Source organism: Rhipicephalus microplus, chromosome 9 (genome assembly GCF_043290135.1).
Source record: "Rhipicephalus microplus isolate Deutch F79 chromosome 9, USDA_Rmic, whole genome shotgun sequence".
Classification (NCBI taxonomy): Eukaryota; Metazoa; Arthropoda; class Arachnida; order Ixodida; family Ixodidae; genus Rhipicephalus; species Rhipicephalus microplus.
This window is the reverse complement of record NC_134708.1, coordinates 62,501,133-62,521,849: the sequence shown is the minus strand read 5'-3', so window position 1 is coordinate 62,521,849 and position 20,717 is coordinate 62,501,133. Positions and strand designations below refer to the sequence as shown.

General features: G+C 42.4%; 1 protein-coding gene across 3 annotated transcripts in view; it reads right to left on the bottom strand.

Moving 5' to 3' along the window:
• LOC119163286 (uncharacterized) overlaps nt 1-20,717 on the bottom strand; it is a 78,516-nt gene that overhangs the window by 22,107 nt on the left and 35,692 nt on the right. For 2 of the 3 annotated variants that reach the window (XR_012886168.1, XM_075873725.1), the window contains exons 1-2: nt 12,175-12,447; nt 4,694-4,800 (exon numbers count right to left, since the gene is read on the bottom strand). Coding sequence is in view for 2 of the 3 variants with exons in the window: in XM_075873725.1 (XP_075729840.1) it covers nt 4,694-4,800; nt 12,175-12,215 (148 nt within the window). In the remaining variant the exon portion in view is untranslated. Of the gene's footprint in view, nt 1-4,693; nt 4,801-12,174; nt 12,448-20,717 lie in introns of those variants that run through there. The other variant, XM_075873726.1, reaches the window with a different exon arrangement.

Below are 20,717 nucleotides of genomic sequence, written 5' to 3'. Positions count from 1 at the left end.
CAACACCACTGCCACTCTTACGACATTCTGCTAAATTTTGAAGGTTCTCAAGTGACAAACAAATTTTTTCTCCGCAAGATTCAAGCAATTAACTGTTTTCAATGCAAGAAATGGGTAAATCCGACCTGTATTCACAATAACGCATTTCTTTCTAGGCCCCACAGTATAGCAAACTCCATTCCTAAGGCACTTGAAAAAAAAAATTAAAAGTAAAATTACAACAAATGTTATTTAGTGCAAAAAGCGAATTAAATCAGCACAAAGATGAATTCGAAACAAAAAGGTGTATAAGTGATTCAAGTGGTAAATTAAAAGTGAATCAGATGTGAACACTTCACCTACAAATCTTTTACAATGACAACCAATGGTCATATTCAGGGGTGGAAAAAAGAACACTGCGGTTAACTACGACTGTCAGAAAAAATTATGGTTGTCTTGTTAACAGGATAGGATTTTGCAAATGCAATAGTCAGCATTAAATGAATGAATGCTCTGTAAGCTCTTTCTGCATTCCTTTTTGTGACAGAATTATTTATAACAGGGGTACAAAAGTGAAAACAAAATTTGGTGCAATGTTTGGAGCAGCAAAATGTTAATTTTGGAACAGTAAAATCCAAATTTGAAGCAGGTTACGGGAAAAAAACTAAATTTTTATCACTAAAGATCAAATTTAGAGCAGTGTAAAAAAGAATGCTAACATTTAAAAATAAAATATATGTACAACACATTAAACCCACCTAAATAGTGCAGAGTAAACATGAGAACTGCTATTTCAATAAAAGTAGTATTCTGAATTACCTCACTGAGCAAATAATGATGAAGTTCCCGTTAGTATGTGCCACACCTGCTGAATCCTTTGACAGACTCTGCGAATGCAATTGTGGCTCTGCCAAGCTGGCGACCCTAAAATACGGGAGATTTGCAAGACCAAAAAGTAGGGGTGGCAAAAAAAAAACGAAAAAAAAAACGGACACACAATATGTCATTGCCTGCTCCAAATGACTGCCAGTGCCTTTTTTAGACATCAGCAATCATACTAGCGCTCAATTATGCGGCACATACACACATCGGCATTGAATAAAATGTGCTGTGTCCCATGAATAGCGCCAACAGCCCCTTCCAAATCATGTACACGTTTCAGCGGTGCACTGGTGTACTGCAGCGGAGGTGCCTTATAAACCATCCTGCGCTGGTTAGAACAAGGCCAAGCATATGTCGAAGTGCTAACACCCCCCCCCCCCCCCCCCACTCACCCGATTGTTTTTTTCTTTCATGATGGGGACAATTTCTCAGTTCGCTTGCAAGGTGCATTCAAGGAGATAAAGTAACAACGATGTGCGCCTGTTGGCCCGGCGCCAGATATCTATCACCGCAACGACGCAACTTCAAGCCCGAAAATTGTGTGAAGTGCCACTGCTACGGCAACCAACACAGTGGTTGGCAACAATGACCTTTACAGCACGTCGACTTTGACCGCACGCGAAAAATGCGACATGCGTTCCTAACATGCCATAACCGCGTTTTCCAACTAGGAAATGCATATTTTCCGTGCAATGCTGGTGGCCACAGCAATGCATTTTTTTTTCTCGTGAAGTTTGTGGGGGTGCTGACACCCCCCCTGTAAAGTTGTCTGCGCCGCGTGGCGCACGTGTCTCGCCCCAGGGCGTTATTTCGGTGGTGACCACCACCGGGCGATAGATGGCGTTGTGTTCGCTCTGAGTACCACTGTTGGTAGAGTGGCAGCGCCGGTGGTGGCCCCTGGCGGAAGGCAGGCCTTGGTGGTGGGCGAGAGTTGAGCGAGCCTCTTCTGCGCGTGGCGGCTGCCGCGAACGGTTGTCTGTAGCGTGGGTCCCCGGTGCTCGGCACCGCGGGCTTTGCGCCGGAGTCCCACGTGGAATGTCAGGCGTTTGGCGACGCCGCCTTGGCTATGTGTTAGTGTGTTGGGTGTGTTAGTGTGTGTTTATCATGTTATTGTGTGTTTAGTGCATCACTGCGTTATGTTGTTTGTATGGTAGCGTGTTAATTATAATTGATGTATCATTCGGCGGACGATATCGTCGTCTAAATTAGTTAATAAATGTATGTATGTTGTGTGCTTTGTACCGACCGCGTCTGCTGTGTCCGTTTACTCCAAGAGCGTGGCGTGGCGATGCGCTCGTTCGCCTCGCCGAGACCCCACACTGGCGCCCAACGTGGGGCTCTTGGAGTATCGGACGACAGCTTTTGTGGTTCAATACAGGGATTTTGTTAGAGCCGGAGTAGAGTAGGCCTAGGGGGGACTTCTTTGCTAGCGTCGGTGGTGTGCTTTGTTGAGAAGCGAGGAGATTGGTCTTGTAACGTGTTTGAATTTGTCGGCAGGTTGACTTTCTATTTATTTTTTGCTCGCAAGTGTTGTTCTTTTTTGTTGTTGTTAGTTTTCAAAAACGTTGTTGAATTAGGACGAGAGCCATGTGGTCCGCATCCTGGGGTGAGCAAGGCCTAGAGCACGTGGTTTGTAGGCCAGGCCCGAAGCGAGTGAGTACGGAAGCCTCGTGGGTGGTCCGATTTTCTGTAAATAGCTTCTTCTATATCTTTGGGCTCAGGGAGCCGGGCGTCGTTGCTGTCTGGTATTGTGGCTCGACGCCGAGGCGTCGTGACACCGCCCGGGGCGGTGGACGCCGATCGCTCGGTAAGCTGCTGTGTGCGGCGAGCGATAGGGCCACCTCACAGAGTGGACGTCTCCTCGCGGCTGCCTCTTCTTCGCCTAGGCTGGGTGCTGGGTGGATGCCGGTTGTTGCCGAGCGACTCATTAGGCCTAAAGCTCTGCGCAGCCGCCTGTCGCACGTGGCACAACGAGGTGGATCGTGGCGTTGAGGTGTTGCGCTCTGCTTCCCTCACTTTTTTTTTCTTGTGAGCACGAGTTAGGAGAAGTGATTTTTGTTTTATTTTGATGGGCGTCTCGGCCGCCACCGATGTATTAGCTAGCAGTACTGACCAACGTACCACGTGGACGAACAGCTCGAAGCTCCCTTTCCGAGGACCTGTTTGATTGTTGTCTTTCAAGTTTTTTTTTGTTGTTATTGATGTATTCAGCGGGAGGGATGTCATCCACGGCCGGCTGTCCAGCACATCGTCAGCGTCGCTGGCCAGGAATGCGGTCGTGAGGTCGGGCGATGGAGATGCCTGGGACCTGCGCAACTGCCTGCAGTCCGGCGCCCTCGTGAGTGCTGGTCGCAACTGGAAGACGTGTCGGCGCTAGCGACGGATCGTCGCGCCGACGGCAATGTTGCTGTTGCGGGGCCGGTACTGAGGTGAAGTCTAGCCGGAGAGTGCAGCAGTGTCGACCAGCGGCGGTGTCGTGGTGCAAGGACATTATGGTCGTGCGATATCATTTTTTTGTTAAAGCTTGTGTAGCTAATTTCTGATTTCGGGATATGGTTTGATTTAAGGTTGGGGAAATGTGGGGGTGCTGACACCCCCCCTGTAAAGTTGTCTGCGCCGCGTGGCGCACGTGTCTCGCCCCAGGGCGTTATTTCGGTGGTGACCACCACCGGGCGATAGATGGCGTTGTGTTCGCTCTGAGTACCACTGTTGGTAGAGTGGCAGCGCCGGTGGTGGCCCCTGGCGGAAGGCAGGCCTTGGTGGTGGGCGAGAGTTGAGCGAGCCTCTTCTGCGCGTGGCGGCTGCCGCGAACGGTTGTCTGTAGCGTGGGTCCCCGGTGCTCGGCACCGCGGGCTTCGCGCCGGAGTCCCACGTGGAAAGTCAGGCGTTTGGCGACGCCGCCTTGGGTATGTGTTAGTGTGTTGGGTGTGTTAGTGTGTGTTTATCATGTTATTGTGTGTTTAGTGCATCACTGCGTTATGTTGTTTGTATGGTAGCGTGTTAATTATAATTGATGTATCATTCGGCGGACGATATCGTCATCTAAATTAGTTAATAAATGTATGTATGTTGTGTGCTTTGTACCGACCGCGTCTGCTGTGTCCGTTTACTCCAAGAGCGTGGCGTGGCGATGCGCTCGTTCGCCTCGCCGAGACCCCACAAGTTCAGTCGTCTCGCCTATAGGTATCTGCTGTGGTCAGCGGACCGATGGGCGTACATTGTTCTTACGTTGTTCTTTATACTTTAACTGGTCAATCCAGCTCGCGAGTGTCCTCATTTAACGAGCATCTAAATTACACCGTAGTTTAAGGTTAGGGTCTGCACGCTTAGTTTGATTTCTCGCTAAAATTAGCTCGCCTGAGATAACTTTGAGGCAGGTCGGGCATTTTAGCGCAGCGTAATTTCAGCAAATTTCATGGTTTTGGCGGAGCTTGGTGCAACAATGTGGAATTGTATCAAATTGGTGCAATTGGCACAATTGGCGCAGCTGTTGCACCCCTGCTTAAAATGCAGCCCAAACAAAAAATATTCTATAAAAACTGAACCCATGAAATATATGAAACAAAATTCGATTGGACGAAGCTACCAAGAAACTGGAAAAATTTTTTTTGCGTTCAATGAGGTAATTTTGACATCACGGTTCTGGCTGATCACAAGTGGGTAAATATATTTCTGCTGTCTTGGGTCACATAGGTTCAGTGAACACAGGAAAAGTGGAGCAATTTTGTGCGAATATGAACACACTGAGACTGCTGCTCCGAGTAAATTTGGTTGAGCCCATGCAGTACTGGAAGAAATGATTGCTTAGGTGAATGCAAAGGTGTCTTTTCACGTTTCTCCTGTCCTTGATCACGTCGGTGCACTGCCAGAAGGAATGCAGTCCACCTTGTACGGACATGAGCAAATGGCACTGCACACGGGACGCCAAATGCAAAGAACCTGCAAAGAAACGAGGAGAACAAAATGGTATTGCAAACCATACGCCACATGCTGCATGAAACAGGACTGCAGTAGCAGGCAATCAAGAAGTGTTGCTGCGTACGTAAGCAACATTCTGGGGCAACGTTTTCCGGTAAAAACATGTTGCTGAAGTGCTAGCAGTAGAACAATCGAAAACATGTGTCACCCAAGCTGCCATATTTCAGTGCATAAGTACTATACTTAGTCAATGCAGCTGCCTGCTGCCACTACGTAGACATCCGACTTGAATGATATGCAGACACTATAGTTAAACAGTGACAAATAAGACATCTTCTTTGTTACAATAGGCTGTAAAGCTTTGAACAATATATTGGACTTAGTTAAAAAAATTACAAGTACAATGCCAAGCAGCAAAAGCTTCATTCGATATTGCTACTTGTGAAATAGTATTACTGCATGTGAAATAGTACTACTGTTAGGCATGTAAAATAGTACTACTGCTAGATGGTATTACTGCCTTTTAATGGCTATAGTAGCATTGCCATTTTATGTGGTGAAAAGCACATGCACATTTTTATGCATAAAACAATGAATTGTTACTTTCTACACATTAGCATACTTCATGTATTTGACAATATTTTAAGCAATTTGAGTAAAAGCATGAAGATATAGTGGAATATCAGAAGTAAATTATTCACTACAATGTTTCAGCAGCCTACATGACGACACACATGTATACATTGCACATTATCGGCTTGCATAACTGGTTATCCTGAACAAATACAACGGCTACACATTGATGGAACATTTAGAAGACCCCTTTGGCATCTTTAAATAATTGAATCTCTTTCAATGTCGAACAAAACAATGCCCACACCAGCTTAAGAAGAAATGCCCTGAGACTTAAAATGCAAGTTTTTTATTCAAAATTACATGTTTTTCATTTTTGATAACTTTCTATAACAAGTTTAGTTTCTCTAGTTTCACGACAAAAAAAAACCCAAGAAAACTGGAGATTATTATTAAAATCAAAGTAGGTTAATGTCACTTTCAAATAGTACAAGGAGACTACTGAAACAAAAAAGAGCTCGTTCTCTAGAGTCCCCTCAATATTATCACCTGGCTGCTTGCCAGTGCGTTTTTGCATAAGGAGTTCACTGAAACCACATGCTCAAAATAACAATAATTGACAAGCTCTCATGATGGAAGAAATCACCTTAAAAAGCATACATTTTGCACATAGATGCTTTCCACTTACACCTTTAAAATGCGTTTTTATTAAGGTCCATGTTAGGCCAACTTCTTTAATTTGGACATGATATTTTTAGTACTTCTGATAGCCCAATCGGAATGAAAATTTGCCACCCACATGTTCCTGAATGTGTGAAGGGAGCAAGACTTTCCTTTAAAACTGGATACCCCCTGTATAATTATCATGAACCAAAAGTAAGCAATTGTGATGGTTTGAGATTATAATCAAAAGTAATCAATAATAATTTGATTTTTCAAGTTATCACAGACTTCATAGTGGCCCACTCTTTAAAAACTCCTTGGCAGCTATTCCAACGAAGCAAGCAAATCTCCAACATGTTAGAATGATGTTGCTGACTTCAGCCTAAAACGGTTCAACGGTTCTCTTCAATGTGTTAAAAATTGATTGTAGTGCATCCACGTGAAGAATAAAAAAAAAAGGTCATGTAACTTATGTTTTGTCAGATGACTGCCAATTGTTGACACTGACGCTATTGCAGGTTCAGTTTCATTTGAGACTTGGATGCACAAGAAGTCTTGAGTTAAAATCAGCATGTACTGTAACTTTAAAAATACAGAAGGAAAGTCAAAGATTGTCTGAGGTTTCAAATTGTACTACAGAAGAAATTCTTTTATTTCTCCGAAAATTATTTATTCGATCATTCTGAATAGCTTACAAAAGTTATGTATTAAAACTGAAATGTCTTTTTTTACAGTGAATAAAGAAAAGAATGAGAATTTCAGGGGCTTGTTTTTTTAGCCAGTATTAATGAGAATAGGCAATTATTGTCTGTTCTAATTCACATTGTATCTAACAAAAAACAAGCCCTTAAAATTTCCCTCATTTCTTAAATTCAAAGCGAGGGTCTCGTTTTGGCAGATTTGATGCCTTCAGGTAGCATGCCTTCACGATTATTGGTCAGCTGCCAGCTCATAAAAAGATCCTATGCTATAAAGCACTAGGAAGCAGAAAAAGTGTGTTCTACACTCACCATAATGGCTGCAATTGGTGTTAACACTCCCAAGGTTAAATTCACGGATATGCACGATGACGAGTGCGGGGTGATGGCTGCACAGTAGCTCAATTCGTAGGACTTTTGACGCTAAATCTGAAAGTTGAAAGTCTGCTTCCTGCTGGAAAGTCATCTTTTTGCCCACTTTACTTTCTCTACATTTATATCACAATTACTACAAACTATGCCGTATAATTTACTTGGCCTTATCATCTGTCGATTGGCAGTTGAGGCTCCTAAAAGCATGTCAACCAGACACTAGAGCGCAGCATGTGACCTGAAATTTCCAATTACATCTGGAGGGCTGCTAGCAATCACTCGCTCTTCTCTCAAAAAATAATGCCATAAGCCCGAATTCCTCGACCATTGCATGAATTGAGTATTACGAGCTAAATAGTTAACACAGCTGCTGCGAAAGGCAACCCATGCACTCGCTTGCGATTTCACTGAATGTAAAACCCAAGTTCGAACAACAAATACAAAGAAAAATGCTTGAGCTTTGCCTGCAAGAATAAAACGCAGTAACGTGATTAGGCCCCATGCTCAATTCCTTCTCAACTGTTACCCTAGCTTTGCTTCTTGGTGCATGCCTCAACCATGCTGCTAGAAAACGAACAACTGTGCACACAAAATTGGCCGTTTCAAACTATCTTGGAATGCATACTGCAAGTACAGCCAAGTGCCCGATATGCCACAATTATTCACTTTGCAAATCAGATAAGTGCACACTACACACTTGTAAGGCAACGTGCGAACCAACGCAGTTTATCCTTATGTTGATACTTTTGCAGCTGATGCTTAAATAAGACTGAATGCTTTTTAATATGTGGTCTTTGTAAACACCCATTCTTTTTCACTTTCTGAACCTGAGAGCGACCCCATGCGTCTGCCAACTAACATTACACGCGTCAAGAAGACTCCTCCCACTACGTTACATTCACACAGTGTTTTTACACACTACGTTACATTCACACAGTGGCTCTGTGGTAGAACGCCTGCTTGCAATGCAGTTAGCCTGGGTTCAATTGTAGACCAAACCAAAGTGTTTTATCACTTATTTCTTTGAATTCTTCTCTATTTTTCAATCAAGGACAATCCGATATTTGTGCAGCCTGTCTCCAGAAACTGTGGCTTCTTAAAAGAAAACTTTGGAAAGCACCCAGTGGCATAAAACTTATATCTTGCAATGCCTGTGTGAGGTCTAAATTGGAGTACGCATCAACTGTGTGGGATCTGCACTATCAAAAAGATGTTTTGCAACTAAAAAATGTTCAGTTAAAGCCATGAAATTTACATTTGGCATATAAAAAAGCCCGGATTCCCCTACAAATTTAATAAAGCTCAATAACATTACGGCACTGGAAGCTTGGAGAAAAGTTAACCGCCTTTCATTCCTTCATGGCTCGTTTGCAGGTACAATCAATTTAACTCTTTCATCATCTGCTAAGCGTCTTAGTACAAGAATAATGCGGCCCTATCACAAATATTCGTTGGCACCAAGCTTCACTCGCACAAAAGCGGAGAGTCATATCGGGACATGAAAACAGCAGAAAAGGCGGCAAAGCCCGCACAAAAGCAGCGGGCTAGCCTCAATTCGCACAAGCAGTAGATTCTACAGGTAATAATAAGCTTCCTTGATGAACTAATAAAAGTGCAAATATCCTTTTTTTGTGCCCGCTTTCTGTCATGCCTTTATTAGGTCTAGATGGAAGCACAACGGCTTGCCCAATAAACTGCTCTGATGAAATGCATTCCTTTAATAAAGCTGTACAAAAAATTGCTTGGATTACTGCTGCAGGACCTCAACTGCTCCACCACTGAGGCGGACACAATATTATGAAGGACAAGAAAGAACAAGGACAAGGTTGGTGTATAAATCCAGCCTTAAATGAAGACCCTCAGGCACATTGCCAACCACCACCGTAGCTTCATCACGAGCCCGCACTCGATATGGTACAGATGGCTATGCCATTTGTGGTTTACCTGCATTACGGCAAGCTACGAAAGCAACAGCATATGGCATCCCAGGTCCCTGAAGTGCTCTGCACACACAGGAGCATAAAAACAGCAAGAACGGCAATAAATAGCCAAGACTGAATTGTTAGTACTGGCTTTCATATTTGTTTATGAAATATTCTAGGGGCACGAAATTACTAACAATAATACTATCTGGGGTTTAATGTAAAATGCTAGTCAACATAAGACTGATATTACTGATTAACCTGAGCACATATGACCAGACAGTGGCACTAAAATGTGGAGCTCACACAAACTAACTCAAGAATTATATTTTGTAAACTCACTTGGACTCGCTAAATGTTACCTCAGCCGGACTCACTTGAACTCAAGCTCGCCGAGGTATCATTCACCTAGACTCACTCAAACTTGGACCCGCAGCTCGGAGTTTAGGTCAGTCTGAATAAGCTGATCCATAAGGGGGTTTGCTGACCTATGAATGTGGCCACCAAAATTTTGAAAAGATGCCTAGTTGTGGTAAGCATTTGATAGAATAAAAGCATGCCAGCATTTAGGTGACTCAACTTGTCTGTGAAGTGCCATTCGCTGCTTGTGAACTACAAAACGAGAATATCTGTCTTCACTAAGGCAACTCCAAAGTTATAATTAACAAGAAACTATAATTATACCAAATGATAAGCTGTCCCAGGTATACTGTTGTTCACCCAGAGTTACATGAAAAATTGAGACAAAGTTCAAGTAAGCATTCAAGTAAATTCAATAACATATAGGCATTGCAGGTACCAACAAGGTGCAGATATATATATTTCAAAGGGGCACTGCTACACTTTCTGAGCACGGTCAAAAAATGCTGCCGACAGCCAAATACTGTAGCGCTGTGTGTGGCCTGGCATTCACAATTCATTCTAAAACTTTGGTAATAATCCCTCACTCTTCTTTCTAGAAATGATTTTACATACCCAACACTGCGGCCGATTACCGGGCTGCCGCTGGATTCTGCAACGTGCCCTAACACAATCGCACTGAAAGTAAGCAACATGTTCAAAGAAAAAAAATGTGCGCAAGGTCAAGATGTATGCTGATGAAAGAATACATCTTGATGCCCCTGTGCCATTCCCTTTCTTGGTGTACTTTTCAACACAGTTGTAGTACAAGAAGAGAGGGAAAACTCTTGAATCAAGCAAAAAATCGCCGTAACGCCTCTCATGCTTGCCTGATTAAAAAATTCTTGAAGCAGCATGCGCTAATAATAGGACTATTTCATCATGGCTCATAAACGTGTTGCAGGACTCCTCTAACGCTTTCACAGTCATTGACGTACTGCTACGCTATCGTACTTCCTCCCACGTAGTGTCAGAGCCATACCCACATGCTGCGCTCTACGGAGCTAGAATTAATATTAGAATAATATCCAGAGTTTTACATCGTAAAACTACAATGTGAATATGAGGAGTGTCATGGTGCATGAAGCTGCATAGCATTTCGTGCTCCCTTTCTTAACCCTTTCGCCACCTTCCCGTCATCGCAGAACTCATCTGCATTACTTGTGTGCATGCGCTTTGAGTTGTCGATGAATTCGTCCCTGCGCTGCATACTGCTAGCTTCCCGAATAGCTCAATTGGTAGAGCAACAGACCTGGTAAGGCGTTGGTCCCGGGTTCTAGTTAGATCCTGGAACCAGGACGAATTTTTTCAGCCACTAAGAAGCTTTTCTTCCTGTGAAATCCGTATGAATTTCCTTGTGGCTTGATGCCACAAGCGGGTCTCCAAAGAACTTATTTGCATTAAATGTAGCTTTGTGCTTCACCCTGAGTGGCTTGGATGAAATCAGTGAAGCTTATTTGAACAAAAAGATAAGAAAAGCATCTATATATAAAAGTAGTCATTTGTGATTAGAAACTAGAGAGTTCTTTCGTGAATGAGCACTCTGGGCTAACCCACGTATTCTGCGGTCCTCAGCCAAGTAACCATAAACTAAGGAAGCCATGCTCCACCACATTTTCAACCTCTTCATGCCACCACACCACTAAAGAAGTCAAACCTGACTAGTTGCGAATGTGACGTGCTGAATGCTAAGTCTGAGTAGTTTAAAAATGCGCCAAAGCTTGCACAGCAAAAAACAGTGTAAAATGGTACGCCGTGTTCGGTAGTATTATGCACGTTCAATGCATTATAACAATCCACCCAATGTGCAGAGTACCTAATCTGTTAGTGATCTGAACGACTCAAACAAATGCCACAATGCCTTTGTAAAAAATTGTCAAAACAGTTTCAGGTATTCATATGAGCTGCACACGTGGCATTACCTTAGCAGGCAAGCAACAAGTCTGCAAAATAGCAAAATTTTTTTTTCACATTTTTCACATGATTGTTTACTCTGAGTCCGCAAATACACACGTTAAAATTGCACAGTCACTGTTGAAAGTACCAGTACTGATATACTAAAAAAAAGTAAACAAACTTTGCTGAAACATCAGCCTTGACAAAAAATCGTTGATTCATTCAATCGGGTACTGACTTAACTGATCGAGGAATGCAAATGGCCTGTGCTTTACTTGCATATGTTACCACAGTTTTTAAAGCATTCTACGGCATATCATAGCGTTATGACTCTCGAGTTATAATTATTCTAGGCAAGACTGACAATGGGGTTCACTGGTAATGCATGACTTCGACACTTGTCACAACGTTAAGACGACCCGCATAAATATAACCAAGGAGACACACGCTGCCATTCAAGCGGCATCACGAATACACACAAAAATAATCACAACCCCAGAATGGGATCAACGAAAGTAGGAAATGCTGGATGTAGATCTAAGGCACACGGCGACTCTTGCTGATGTGTGTTCCTGATTATTTTGACCTAGTGCATTCTTAGCTCTACAGTCGGTACTCAAAACACATTCCACTGTTTCCAAGAGTCACAAGTTAGGGCTGCAATTACATGCTTTCCTACATTGCGATATCATACTACATTTTCCGCCCACATTTCTCGGGGCTCGAAACTATTCGAGCACACTCCAAAGAACCGCTGAGTTTGTTAAAGAAAGCAATAAGGGCAAGATTCTGTTTGCCGAAATAGGCAACATGCTTCAGTTTGTTTGGAATCTTGACAAAAAATAATAATAATATAGATACCAGTACATCACCTGCGAATGTCGGCTGCTTGACGGTAATGCATTACACACATTTCGCCGTGCGTGTGCTGTCTATTGTGCGAGTTTGACGTTTTGCGTTGATACCGTCGATACCACGAATCCACTTGTCACTGATACCTCACATGACCCCGTTTTCAAGTATGTTTGGCGAACTGGACGAATCTCCGCAACGTCAAAGCCACGTTGGCGCTACAATAACGGCGAACAAAACTATTCAGACGAGTCTACAAAATGAATGTGGCGCGTCCCACTACCACCATATGCTACCACATCCACAACATGAAATGACAAACAATAGGTAAAAAAAAAAAAAAAACGCGCATTGCGCGCTGTCTCGTGGCAGGCTGTTCGCAGCACAATTAGGTTCGGTTTCGAATTCAAATTCGACGCACACACAATTTTTTATGCATTTTTTTTTTCAAAAACCAATAGACCTTTTTATTTATCAGATCTATACGACATTCTAATGGCTTTATACGCTCTGCGACAAAATATTACTTGCTATGAATTGGTTATCATATCTTTAAATTTATCTTTTTCATTTTGAGGACTGAACGTCTGCAAAGAGTCCTGAACTAAGCACGCATTCTGACGAGTGCACCGCGTTTAGAGTGGAGCATGTTAATAAAAAAATACTGCTTCGAACTGATTTGCCAGGTTTTGCTTCGTTTTCGTAAGCGTCGGGGGCTTCCAAACGTTTGCGAGAGTTGTCGCTAACTACTCTTTGCGTTTAGTGCGAATTTCCGACCCGTTTTTCGCTCAGCTCAAAAGTGAAATAAATTGAGTTGCCTGAATGTACAGCAAACACTACGGAGCCACGTTGGCGCTACAATAACGGCGAACAGAACTATTCAGAAGAGTCTACAAAATGAATGTGGCGCGTCCGTCTACTACATCCACCACATGGAATTGCAGGTATGGTTCCTTTTGGCGTTGCATAAGTCTGTTGCCAGTTTTTTTGGTGGCTGTTGCCAGACTGCCGCTAAATTTGGCAGAAAAGTATTGTCTTGTACTTGTGGCTTCTTCGTAAGAGTTTGGTGCTATCCACGGTGCATTTCGCGAGTGCATGAGCGACGCTGGCCGTTTTTATTAACGAAATGAACCGAGCCTAGCAGAAGTCGATCGTGGTGCTGCCGTGCAATTAAGAGGCCGTTTTAATTAACGGAATGAACCGCGCACAACAGAATTCGTTTTATTTACGGAATGAACCGCGCCTAGCAGAAGTCGAGCGCGGCGCTGCTGAATGGAGTCGCAGGAGGTGATGCGCTGCCCCCCTCCCCCCTTACTTATTTTTTCCTCTCTCAGCCGATTCTTTCCTCTCTCAGTTGATCTTAATTGCACAGCAGCGTCGCGCTGTGCAATTATATATATATATATATATATATATATATATATATATATATATATATATATATATATATATATATATATATATATATATATATATATATATATATATATATATATATATATATATATATATATATATTGTATGCGCTAAGGGACAAAGAAGGCAAAATAACTACCAATATGGATAGGATAATTAAAATAGTGGAGGAGTTTTACAAAGATCTGTATAGTAGCCGGGACAACCATGAAACCATGATCTTAATATTATAAGAACTAGCACTAATCCAGATGACGCCCCACCAGTAATGATAGAATACGTCAGAAAAGCCTAGGAGAGCATGCAAAGAGTTAAAGCTGCTAGTGAGGACCAGGTAACATCAAATCTGCTGAAAGATGGAGGACAGATTGTGTTAGAAAACCTAGCCACCTTGTTTACGATGTGCCTCATGACCAGAAGAGTACCATGCAGAGTCTTGGAAGAATGCTAACATCATCTTAATACATAAGAAAGGAGATGACAAGGACTTGAAGAATTACAGGCCGATCAGCTTGCTCTCTGTAGAACACAAGCTATTTACAAAGGTAATTGCTAACAGAGTTAAGAAAACATTATAATTCAATCAACCAAAGGAACAAGCAGGGTTTCGAACAGGCTACTCAACAATCGACCACATTCATACTATCAATCAGGGCATAGAGAAATGCTCAGAATATAATCAACCACTACACGTAGCCTTCATAGATTACGAGAACGCATTTGATTCAGTAGAAATATCAGCAGTCGTGCAGACACTGCGGAATCAGGGCGTTGATGAAGCATATATAAACATCCTGGAAGAAATCTACAGGGATCAACTGTGACCATACTGCTTCATAAAGAAAGCAACAGAATACCAATCAAAAAGGGTGTAAGGAAGGGGGATACAATATTCCCAATGCTATTTACCGCGTACTTACAGGAGGTTTTCAGAGGCCTAGAATGAGAACAGTTTGGCATAAGGGTTAATGGAGAGTACATTAGTAACCCGTGCTTCGTCGATGACATTGCATGCATTGCTGAGTAACTCAGGGGACGAATTGCAACTCATGATTACGGAGTTAAACAAGGAGAGCAGAAAGGTGGGTCTTAAAATCAATCTGCTGAAAACGAAAGTAATGTACAACAACCTCGGAAGAGAGCAGCGCTTCGAGATAGGTAATAGTGCACATCAAATTGTAAAAGACTATGTCTACTTAGGGCAGGAAATAATTGCAGAGTCGAACCACGAGATTGAGGTAACTAGAAGAATAAGAATGGGGTGGAGAACATTTGGTAAGCACTCTCAAATTATGACAGGTGAATTGCCACTATCCCTCAAGAGGAAGGTATACATAACAGCTGTATCCTGCCGGTACTTAGCTACGGAGCAGAAACATGGAGACTTACACATAGGGTTCAGCTTAAATTGAGGACGACGCAGCAAGCACTGGAAGGAAAAATGCTAGGTGTAACCTGAAGAGACAAGAAGAGAGCAGAGTGGATTTGGGAACAAACGGGGGTTAAGGATATAATAGATGAAATCAAGAAGAGATAATGGACATGGCCGGGCATGTAGCGCGTAGACAGGACAATCGCTGGTCGTTAAGGGTAACTAACTAGATTCCCAGAGAAGGCAAACGGGTTAGGGGGAGACAGAAGGTTAGGTGGGCAGATGAGATTAAGAAGTTTTCGGGTATGAATTGGGAGCAGCAAGCGCAGGCCCGAATTAGCTGGCGGAACATGAGAGAGGCCTTTGTCCTGCAGTGGACGTAGCCAGGCTGATGATGATGATGATATATGAGTGCATGTCGTGTTTTACTAAAACCACTCTGGTACAGCTACAGGAGAAGCTAAAACCTTTTCACATAGCAAATAAGGCTTTTCTGGCATAGTTTGTAGCATAGTGGACAGTTGTTGCGCACTGCTTGAATACTAAGAAGTCAAGAATGACAGAAATAATTCACACACATTTTCATGTTCAAAACAGCGTGCCACGAACGCGTGTGAATTATTTCTGTCATTTTCATCTTCTTAGTATTCAAACAGTGCGTCACACGTATCAACTATGTACAACCCTGCTCTGGCCCTTCTGTTTAGGTTGCCTGCAACACATTTACAAACAAAACTTTTCAAGACATTAAGTTACAGCTGTGTTATCATACTTAACAAAATTTATATGCAATATCTCAAATGGTGAAATTAACTCAGTACTCCTCACTTTTCTGTCTGTAAACAGCCCTGAACATTTTTTTCATACAAAAGGTGCGTGCTCAATAATTAAGGAGCAGAAGAGTGGAAAGAGGGCTTTGCATTGTCTGTACATAGTTCGACCTAAAAAGCCCCTAAATTACTCCGAATTCCAAGACAACAGGATAGTTAGTTTCTCACCTTCACCACCATTCGTACAGGTGCTACTTCGCCCTTGCTACCTACTTGTTTTTCAAAGCGCGTTAACAATGTCAGCATGAAGGGTTAAAACCATCTGCATTTCGAACTTATCGGCTATACATGTTGTCATGTTCGCTCGCACAGTGAAAAGCATACAAATCAATCGAAACTGGATGATTGCACCCAATAGTAATGCGAGACACGGCAGGACAGACACGTGTTTGCATGACAGAGTAGTTCACGGCTGATTTTTCTTGTATGTCGACCAATCGAGAGCTTACAAGTCAACATGTGACATCAACAAACTGCTGGGGTCTCAAATAGCGCTTAGAAGAAAGGAAATTTGTAACTTAATTGCTTTACAAAGCTTCTAAAGTTTTTTTCTGGGAAGAAAGGCTTCCCGGATGTTCATCTTGCTAGCTTCTGAGATTCACATGAACGAAAAAAGAAGATTTCCAAGGGCTCGTCTTTCATTGTTTCACTCGACATTATTTGATACAGACAAGAAAGTACTACTAATTATGATGTAAATGTGAAGAAAGTAATGTGGTCGAAAAGAACTTATTGCTGGCAGAGATGTACCCTGCAACCTACTAATAACACTTCCGGTACTCTGCCACGTGAGCTACTTCAGCGGTGTTCTCACCATCCGTGTACATTATGAGGTATATAAGTGCATTTAAAACTAGGAGTGTGTTTCCGCGTGGTCACTCGATCTTCAGGAAACAGCTGTCACGACTTCTCTTGAAATTCTTGAATGCTACAGATCTCGCATATGACTGGCGATAAGTGACAATTATGTTTTAAATATAGTGCAGCGAGCTGGAGTACCAGCACAATACTGCATGTGGAATAGCACAGTGGGCATTGTCTTATGCAGGCTTACGTTGCGCTATCCACGATTTTTATTTTAAGAGCCTGTTCGTGCTTAGTTAAAAAACAAACCAAGGACATTAGCTACAAATAGCAAAGAGGAAACCGGGTTGGATAATTGCCTGCAAATTATGCAAGGCTACATCCACCGGCTACCTACAACATTCTTATCCTTAGCCTTTAAAAACTAGGAGTGTTGGTCAGCGCCACTGGTAGTTATGACAAGTGGAACAACTTTTTTTGTGCGTGTTAGCGTCACGACTTGTGAGCCCTTTTTATGAACTGGCAACTTATAAATAATCCCTGCACGCATATACACAATTGTAGAGTTCAGGTTGGCTTCTCGTCACACTTTATCATATCGTGAAGAAGCCTGCTTTACGTACACTTTACAAACATTTTTAGCAAATAAAAAACACAGAAACACGTTCATCATGGTTGCAGGTATCTTAAAAAATCATTTCTAAAACATTATCTTTTTAATTTTATTGAGGTGGTAACAAAACCTACAAAACAACAGAAACTTGCATTGTTCAACATTTTACTACATTTTTTGTCGCCGTTTCGGGCATTATTTAATGGTTTTGGATAAGGTTGTGTCAAACAAAAGAAACAAGCCTTCAAAAGTTCCCTTCTTTCCCCCATTTTTACTTATGTGCTTATCTTCCCAAGCAGATGCGGTCTATAAGACTTACTTGGCCCACAAAATATGGATATCAAGGAAAAAGTGAATTTTCTTATGCAGGCACAAATGTGTTTTCAAGCTCCCTTTGCACAAAAAAAGATGCATTGCAGTGGACACAGAGAAAGGGACACTCTCCTTTGAAAGGGTCTAAGTGAACGCAGCAGGACACAGGTGGCACTCAAAGGGACACACGCCCGGTGGGAAATAACGCTGACTTTTCACAAGTCTTCCACTTGCTAGCATATGTTCACTGCTGGCAGGAATGCAGCCCTCCTTGTACGGACATGAGAGACTGATGTTTCCCTAAAGATGCCACGAATGAGGAACCAGCAGAGACAAAAAAATACAGACAGACATGCACACCATGTCTTGTGATCTATGCATAAAATGAGAATTCACCAGCACAAACCAATCCAGAGCTGCTGCACCGGTCACTTAGATACAAGCTAACCTCGGTCTATCCTCACGTTGTAGCAGTGGCAGTGCAGTGCGCTGATCCACTACGTCTTATGTGAGTTCCCATTGCTCTCCCCATCAATACTACACTAGAAGCCTGCTGCCAATACACAAAGGCTTGACTAAGATACGATAATTATTTATTAATATTATTTAGTTTGAGTACATAAAAAACACAGACAGAAGAAATAGGGAAGAAACAGGCTGACAACTGCCACCTATAGGGGCACCAAGCCTGTCTGCTCCTTAGGGAAGCGGAGGCATATAGGAAATAAGGGAAGAAAGAAGGATAGAGAAGAGGAAAGTTAAAAAGAAAGAGAAAAACACACACACACACGAAAAATAGTCAAGCTTATGAAAGAAAATGTGAGACGTAGGAATATTTTTAACATCAGTCTCCGGTAAAACACTTGAGCATATATTCATGCATTTTAAAACATTTCCCCATATTTTTTTTGCATACATCTCTACATGGTTTTCTTGCAGGGTTTTCATGTACGACCCAACCGAGCGCGTACATGACAGAGCGACATGTTTCGACAATACAAAAGTTAATGACATTTTTTAGGAAGGCATTTGGTGTAGTGCCGCATAATCTTATTGTTTTCAAGTTATTCTTCCTCGGAGTTTGAGACTCCTAGAATGGCTGAAGAACAATCTGACGGACCACCAACTATGTGTCATCATAAATGACACAACCTCGTCACTTGGGCATGTGCAATCTGCTGTTCCCGAGAGCTCCGTTGTTAGTTCGTTGCCATATTTACTTTTTTAAGTGATTGTTCACCTGCCCCTACATCTACTACAACACTCTATGCTGATAGCTGTGAATAACATAATCTCTTGAAATGTGTTTATTTCACTGCTGTATTACAGGCCGACCACGAGAAAGCTTCGTTCTTGTGGGATAACCTGCGCATCAACTTAAATGTAGGATTGTTTCAACATTCAGTTTACCAATAAGAAAAATCCAACAAAGAGTTTGGAGATCCCAAGATCAAATTTAATATTTATACTAATCATGTGAAATACCTTGACACTATATTTTTGTCACATTGATAACATTGCTGTCAAGACTTCCAAGTAGCTACATTTTGACGAAATTTCAAAAATGCATCAATGAATTTGGAAGGAACTTTGCATCAAACATTAAGCTGATTTTAGAATAAACTTATGAAGCAGAGAAAAAAAAATGGCAGCATATCCACGGGGTGAATGATGGAGAGTGGGGCGAAGCATCCGTCCGTGCATTTGTTCTTGCTTCCGTCCGTCCATGCATCCGTCTGTGTGACTGTCCATGTGTCCATTCGCCTGGCCGTGCTTGCATCTGTTCATGCGTTCGTCCATGCATCCACCCCTGCGTCTGTGCATGCGTCCATCCGTCCGTGCACCCATCCGCGTGTCCGTCCATGCATCTGTCTCGGTTTGACCATCTAGTCAACACTCCATGTACCACCATCTCGCATCTTTTCATCATATATTCCGCATATAGAAGCACCGCCACCTCGCGGATATTCCAAGGACTAAACGAGAGTTGGCACGCACACTTTCTACGGCTTGCGCTTCGTGTCTGCTTCCCACCTTTAGCCACCTCGAGATCATGGTATATACTAGTTCACTGTATTCATGGCACTGCGGCCCAATGCTGGCTAAACCTCTTTAAAACTAAGGAGGTTACGCCCAGTGAGTATAACGTAGCAACTCTTTTTTGTCAGACAGTGCTCAATGTACATTTCTTATTGGGAATTGAGAGACAGGAGAATTCAGCTTTTAGTTAATGATCACGCTGTGAATTTTTTATTGTTCAACAACGCACAGGAGATATCTCCCACTGGCACCACCTTGCAGGTCGAAACGTAAGACTGGTTACGCACCACGACGAGAGATGAACGGGTGCCATTTTAAGAAGTTTGGCCCCCAAAAACGTCTTTCTTTGCAGAGGCAAAGAAAGACGTTTTGTTTATGGCTCCTCACTGTCATGCTGCAGACAATATTATCAAAGATGTGTCAGCTGAAAAAAAAAGGCAGGCAACCATTTGAAAACTGGCATTAGCAATCTTCATCTTACTGCTTCAATTGCCCTTTGTGGAAGCAGAGGGACTGTTTTATTGAACTAGCGAATAAAAAACATGCTTCCTTTCGCGAAGGCCAAAATATGCTCGCTAGACATTGCCATAAAACAACAATTTGTTATATTGAGAGTATGATTTCAAAAAAGCTTGATTTAAACAGACCTAATAGAACATATCAAATGTACAATAAACCACTGCATCAAGTTATAAACTTGCAGGAAAGACGATGTGGCACACCCTTCAGAGGCCCGACCTCAATTTGACACTTGTCTGATTTTCTTGTTAATCTCTATGTAAGGTGCTATCACATGCGGGTGCATGGGAGGAGTGCATTTTCCGGTAATCTACATTTATCATAAGTCAAACCTCTGTCTCCATGGTGCAGCTGTAAAATCACGCAAAAGCACTTCAAAACTTTTTATTAACAATCAGAGTTGGTTTTAAGCCGTACGCTGTAAAAAAATTCAACTGCTAAATCGCATAAAAACTGTTTCATGCACCTCGGATGAAACTTCAATCACTAAAATGTGAAAAAAAACCCTCCCTGTGCTTCTGCAACTGCGAATGCTCTGGCACTTAAGGGTTTTTTTTTTAGTTCTTTAAGGGCCTTTATGGTCAGGGGTTTATGTTTTTAGGGGTCTTTTTAGAGTCTGAATGACTACGAGACACATCGATACTCATGTTGTCTTTC